The following is a 6,350-nucleotide window of genomic DNA, read 5'->3' as shown; positions in this document are numbered from 1 at the left end:
TACATACACACAGAAGCACCAACTCTGGTCTCTATCTATATAAAACAGATAACATTTATGAGCAATGGCAATCATGGCAGTTCCTTTTATTAATCTGGCTTGCCAGCAGAGTTTAAACTCTTAGCCTGGAGTTAAATCCCATGTCTGCTTGTGGTGGACTAAGTAGGCATGGCATTAGATTAGAATTTGATTAAGGAACACCTTGATTTATTCTTTTTCTTGCAATGGTAAGACATTGTTTCTCTGTGTTCTGCATAATAAGAAATGGGTGGTGGGTGGTGAAGCCATTCACACAGAATTTGATATCATCACTCATGCACACTCACTGTTCCAGCGTGAGTCAGCCCTGTTTCCTGGTGACTGCTGCAGATTATCTTCAGAGGCAAAGAAACCTTTAAAAATAGCCAGTCGCTCCTCCCTGCTCAGTCTCTGGGGACATAGGACGTAGTTGTAAATTATAGCAGCCAAGATAGCCCCTAGGAAAGGTCCCATCCAGAAGATCTGTAGAAAGAAGCAAATGAAAAGCAGATTTGAAGAATGCAAAAAGATTGCTTCGTCAGGCTAGAATCCTTTGAATACCTTGGTTTAGATGTTCCATTGCTAGTCAAACCACCAAGAAACTGCTGCAGTTCTCCTTCTGATTTTCATATTCTACTTATAGAACAGATTTCATGCTTAGCTAATACTTGGCTGAATAAGCAAGCAGAATATATTTATGAAGTCCTTGGATGGGATTTTTTTGGGGGGGGTCGACGTTTCATTACCAAGCTAGGTAATATCATCAGGGTTAGTAGAGAGTGAGGTCTGCCCTATCCATGTTGGTAGGAGTGGTCTTAGTGGTTCCTTGGTAATATATTTGCTTCTCTGAATCAACCATTTAAAACATGAAGACTTGTAAATGTGATACACTTGAAATGCTGACATCTTCAAAGCAAAATTTAGATGATACCATGGTTCCCTGAAAATAAGATGGGGTCTTATTTTCTTTTGACTCCCGAAATAAGCACTTGGCCTTATTTTCAAGGAGGTCATATTATTTTTGAGGTGCAGGAGGCGGTGAGCGTGGTCACCTCATGGCTGCTGCTGAGTTGCAATATTTTCAGGTAGGGCTTATTTTCAGGGGAGGGCTTATTTTAGCATGTGCGCTCAAAAGCCTGATTGGGCTTATTATCAGGGAGGTCTTATTTTCAGGGAAATAGAGTAGAAATCGAATCAGAGTCACTGTATAACACAGGTTTTTTTTTAATGCCTTCAGTACCAGTCTTGACCCTTTGCCACTGCTTGGACAAGTCCCTGCAGTTTTCTTGACAAAGAAGTGGTTTGCCTTTACCTCCTTCCTCAGACTCTCTAAGGACTGAGAGAGAGGGTCTAGCCCAAAATCACTTAACTGTCACTAAATTGTACCCAAGGTAGAATTTGAACTTGATAGCTTAATCATTACATTAAATTGGCTCTCAGAATATGATTAGAGATGTTATTTCTTGGAGCAAAGGGAGACAGGGCACCACAATAGCTCATAAGGGCCATTGCGGATCAGCATTATTTGCCTGAAGGCATGTCTAAAGATGAAGAAGTAAGACAACAAAGCAGAATGAAACTGCCTGTCTTCAGGGAGTTGATTGAATAATGTTTATACACGGGTGACTTGAACAGTTTCCTCTACCATGGTGGGTGCATCGGATATCTGCTGAAATAGCAATTATTTCTAAGTATTAGCTTGCGAATATTATACATACTGGTGTCTCTCTACCAGTTGTATACTTGCTTATTTTTGATGACAGCTCCCCATTCCTATAACTCAATTTCCGAGCAAAACTTAGATTATCCAGGATGAGTCTTTCTCACAAATTGATTAGGCCTCTGGTGGTAGTAAGTGATGAAAATCTGTTCGTTCAAGCCCAGAGACCTTGAAATAGAACTCTGATAGCCTTAGATTGGCAAATAGTTATTAAACTTGTGTGCTGCTGGCTCTCAACAATTCAGGGCCCTCTAAGGCCCTGCTTTAGTCTTCATTACAGATTAGCATCTTCAACCTTTCCACTGTTTTCAAAATCTTCAAATGTAAATCAGGGTTAAGACTCTTGACAAATTGAGTACCTAATGGACGGGGCTGTGATGGAAGTTTGATGTGAAAGAAGTTTATGTGATCTAGGCTAACAATTGAAGATCTGGGCTGACAGAGTCCGCAAGGGGAATCTTACCCAGTGAAAAGGACCGAATGTTCCCAGTATGACAGCGGGGGCAAAGGATCTTGCTGGATTTATGGAGCAGCCAGTATAATAAATCTGTTAAAGGAAGAAAAGGCATTAGTTTAGATTGGTAGTAGTCTTCTGCCAGGAGACTAAAGTAATGTTTCCCAATGCCTGGACTTCCAGAATTCCACACTTTGCTGAACCATTGCTAAGAATTCTGGAAGCTGAAGTCCACATATCTCATAGCTGCTCAGCTTGAAAAACATTTGACTTCAAATATTCTATTCATGGGGACCTTTTCTTTTACTTTACCCTCCATCCTGCACAATTTATTATTGCCCCCTTTGTAGAGATTCTTTGCCTCATTTAGATAAACATCACTGTCAGGATATTTCCCATTTCCCATTGCAACAACATTTGTATATAAGTTATCTACAGACACTTCCTTGAGTTTTCTCCCGTAGATATAAATTTGGGATGATCTTGACATTTGGCATCCAGCACTACTTCTTTCAGTACAACAGTGGAAGCTGTGTTGATCCTTATCAGAAACATGTAAGGTTGCCATGTATGCACCTGTATAGGGAATAGCTCTCTGTATGAAGGGATGTCATATAAGGGATCAGAGAATTATATGCCGAATCCAGTTTAAAGACAATACATTATAAAGGTGAATTATTTATTTATAGGAGCATTAAGAAAGCAGACTGGGCAGACCATGAGGCATCTGGTTATAATCACCCACATTATTTGAGTGGTTTTGAAATTCTATTGAAAATATCAAAAGTATTTCTAAATTTGCATGCATCCATATAAATTAGAACCTGCCCTCACTTGGCCTGCTTGTTAATGCTTTCCTTAATATTGCATGCATTACGATGTCACACATTTGTAAATATAATACGAAAGACGGAAACAAAATTATCATTTCAGCATACATGTTTATTCAGTTAAATACACATTCCAACTCTTACGAATTTTGTGGAAATTGAGGGCAAAAATTGTCCTGCAAATAAATCCAAATACAATTAACTACTGTTTGCAGAGATTCACCTCTGCACTTTAATAACAATATTAAGGCAGACCTATTCTGCATGGTTTTTCTGAATCAACGGTGTTGGTTACATCGATTTCTGAACGGAATTGTTTTGACACTAATTAAGGATGTCAGAAACACACTGAGAAATTTCATCAGCTGAGTCTAAACATCTGTGGCTTCTCAAATTTGCTCAGTATTTAGTTTTTACAAGTTTTTCTTTCACCAAATTTGAATCCGAACGGATCTAGAGTCTCTCAAAAGCATTTGGCCTTCTACTCAACCTCCTCAAGTTAAGCATTGTTTAAAAAACAAGTAAACAAATCAACTTTTGATAACCTTGAAATGCCACATTATAAAAACAAAATCAAACAAGTCAACACCAAGAGTGATCCCTTCCCTCTTATTCTCACAAAACCTTACCAACTCCTTTCCTTCGTCTTACTCTAATAGGGAGATGTCTTCTACTGTGTTTCCTACAAGTGAATCCTTTTGCTTAATAACTTGTAAAGAATAAAATGAAGGGACTCACCCCGATAAGGTGAGCCATAGTGACAGCCAGGCCGATAGACAATGCTGCATAACTTCTGCTCTCTCTCCTGCGCTTATCGGTTACAGAGAAGATGCACATAACCACAGAAAAGGTTAGAATGAATTCAACCACAAAAGCTTCACCTGCAGTTACCTCTTTGGGGACCTGCCAAAGTTTCAGAAAGGAGAGTTAAGGGGGAAAGAAACACAGGGACAACACAAACAACTTGTTACTGTGTCCTTGTAAATTCCCCACCAACACAGTCTTGATGTTGTCTTCCCAAAGATATGTTACTAGGAAGTAAACTCCATTGCATCGGAGGAGGGAACCTCAATTCCACCCCCTTTGGCTGCAGGTTTTGTTATGTATGTGGAATTCTTCAGTAATTGTTGTAGAGGTAGCACACTTTTTCAGATGAAAGAATTTCCCCAAGTGTGAGTGGCCGGCTGATGATTCAATCATAGGAGGACCATAGAGGGCTACTCATGAGGGCATCTCAGCAGTGGTAGACTCTCTTCCTTGCCACTGCAGGGTCATCTCTGTCTAGAGACTTTCAAAGGTAGTCAGTTCCTTTGCTTGGGTCTTCTTTAATTAAGCCTCACAATACCTCTGTTCCCTCCTGTTGTCCCACAAGGAGATCTCAAAGACAACAACTTCTAATACAGGTACCGTATACTGGCTTTACATATAAAGGTTCTGCACAACAATTATGCACAATAATTTGTCATTACCATTCTTCTTTTTAAAGGAACACATTTCACAGCCTAAATGCACATCAACTCTAAATGGTCTCAACAAGACCAGATTGATGCTTCTGTTGTGGGAAGTTGCTTCAGAAAGGTATTTTGGAAAATTGGATCCTGCTAGAACCACACCCCATTACCCTTTGGTTAATTCCTTAGGAGAGCACCCAGATAACCATATCATAGGGTCTTTTGGCAAAGTCAGAGGGACTCTTAAAAGATTGCCTGTTTGGCTTATGTTCATTCACTGACCCAAAGCAATAAGTTGGGAGTTATGCACACAAGCTTCTTTCAGATTAATTGGCAAAGAAAGACTTACATGATTGACAAAGAGTGTTGAGCGGATCTCTCCGGGTGTCACTGCATAGATGATTCCTGTACCAGCAAGGGCTCCCAGCACCTGTAGGATCATATAAAATACAAAGCGGACGATGGAGATCTGGTTCCCCACAAAGTAGGCAAGGGTGACAGCTGGGTTGATATGTGCACCGCTGATAGGACCAAAGATATGAACCATGGTTGCGACGGTTAGTCCGAAAGCCAGAGAAATCTGGAGTACATTAGGATTTTCCATGGGCCACTTGAAGGATGAGCCCAAGGCAATGCAGAGAAAGATTGCAGTTCCTACAAATTCACTTAGAATAGCCCAGGCAAATTTGGGGCTCAGAATCTCTGCTCGTCTTTCGGTAGTAGCCATGGCTGGTGCAGTAGACACCGAGAGGGTGTTAACATGGAATTTGTAGGCACCACGAGCGGGGAGTAAATTTGCTGGGCCATGCTGCATGCATTTATAGAGAGAAAGGGATGGGTTTAACCAAGTGTAGGTGGGGCCAAAGAGAAACCTGTCAGTCATCCTGAGAATAATTTTGGAATCAGGACTACTGTATTTCGAGGTTAAAATATCCCAAACAATTTCCCTAGCTAATGAGAAAGCTCTAAAGGTTGGCATTCCTCTCAAAGCATTAACCTATTTTTGAAAAGTCTTTTAGAATGACTTCAGAGCATTTATAACATCATAGAATTATAGGACTGGAAGGGACTTTGGTGGTCTTGAAGCAAATGAGACGGTTCAATGTCTTTCTTTTCATCCTCGTTCTCTGAAAAGTGGGAGTTCTCATATTTTATTTTGTAACATGCAAGTAAATGCAACGGTATGCATTTAGATGGAGTGTATAAAGCTTTGTCTGCTGTAGCAGGAGTCCCCAACCACCAGTCCATGGACCGGCACCAGTCCGTGGCATGCCAGAATCCGAGCCACGCAAACAAGCACGGCCCCATCTGAGGGATGCAGGCAGCATGCGAAACCACACCCCCTCCGGTCCGCAGAAAAGACTCTCTCCATGGAACTGGTCCCTGGTACCCAAAAGATTGGGGGCATCTGTGCTATAGGACCAAGCTCTCATATGTCCTTAGCAATGGGGTGATCTTGGAAGGACGTACTACAGGTTCATGGGGATGTCACAGGTCCATGTGACATCCCCAGTTCATTTTGGTTTCTTCCTGGCATAGCTGAGGCTGTAGGAAAGAAAGCCACTTGAGCGTGAAGCTGAGGACCCTCATGATTAGAGTTGAGGAGAGGGTTCAAAACATCCTTGTTTACTCAGGCCTTTTAATTGAATCCATCATTTTCATAAGTCTAGCTGTTTTAGCCCTTTAATTATATGCTTTAAAATGCATCATGTAATTGCGCTGATTGTTTGTTTACATGGTATTTCAGTAGTTTTTATTCACTTTCTGAAAGGTGTACTAAGCCATTAAGGAAGTGAGCAGTACAGGCATATTTTAAACAAACAAACAAGATGTTGTACACAATGTGTAACTTGTGCTGCACATTCACCAGCAGAAAT

General features: G+C 40.9%; 1 protein-coding gene across 1 annotated transcript; it reads right to left on the bottom strand.

The window, feature by feature from the left end:
- Positions 1-312: 312 nt before the first annotated feature.
- LOC309384127 (aquaporin-5-like) lies at positions 313-5,356 on the bottom strand (the record flags this gene model as incomplete). The annotated part of the gene is made up of 4 exons (XM_081937319.1): positions 313-501; positions 2,202-2,285; positions 3,761-3,925; positions 4,823-5,356. The coding sequence occupies 4 exons, from the start codon at positions 5,354-5,356 to the stop codon at positions 313-315; spliced, it is 972 nt and encodes a 323-aa protein (XP_081793445.1).
- Positions 5,357-6,350: the final 994 nt, after the last annotated feature.

This window comes from Natrix helvetica (genome assembly GCF_964273705.1).
Source record: "Natrix helvetica genome assembly, chromosome: 1".
In the NCBI taxonomy this organism is placed as follows: Eukaryota; Metazoa; Chordata; class Lepidosauria; order Squamata; family Natricidae; genus Natrix; species Natrix helvetica.
The sequence above is the reverse complement of the archived record's forward strand: the minus strand, read 5'-3'. Positions and strand labels throughout refer to the sequence as shown.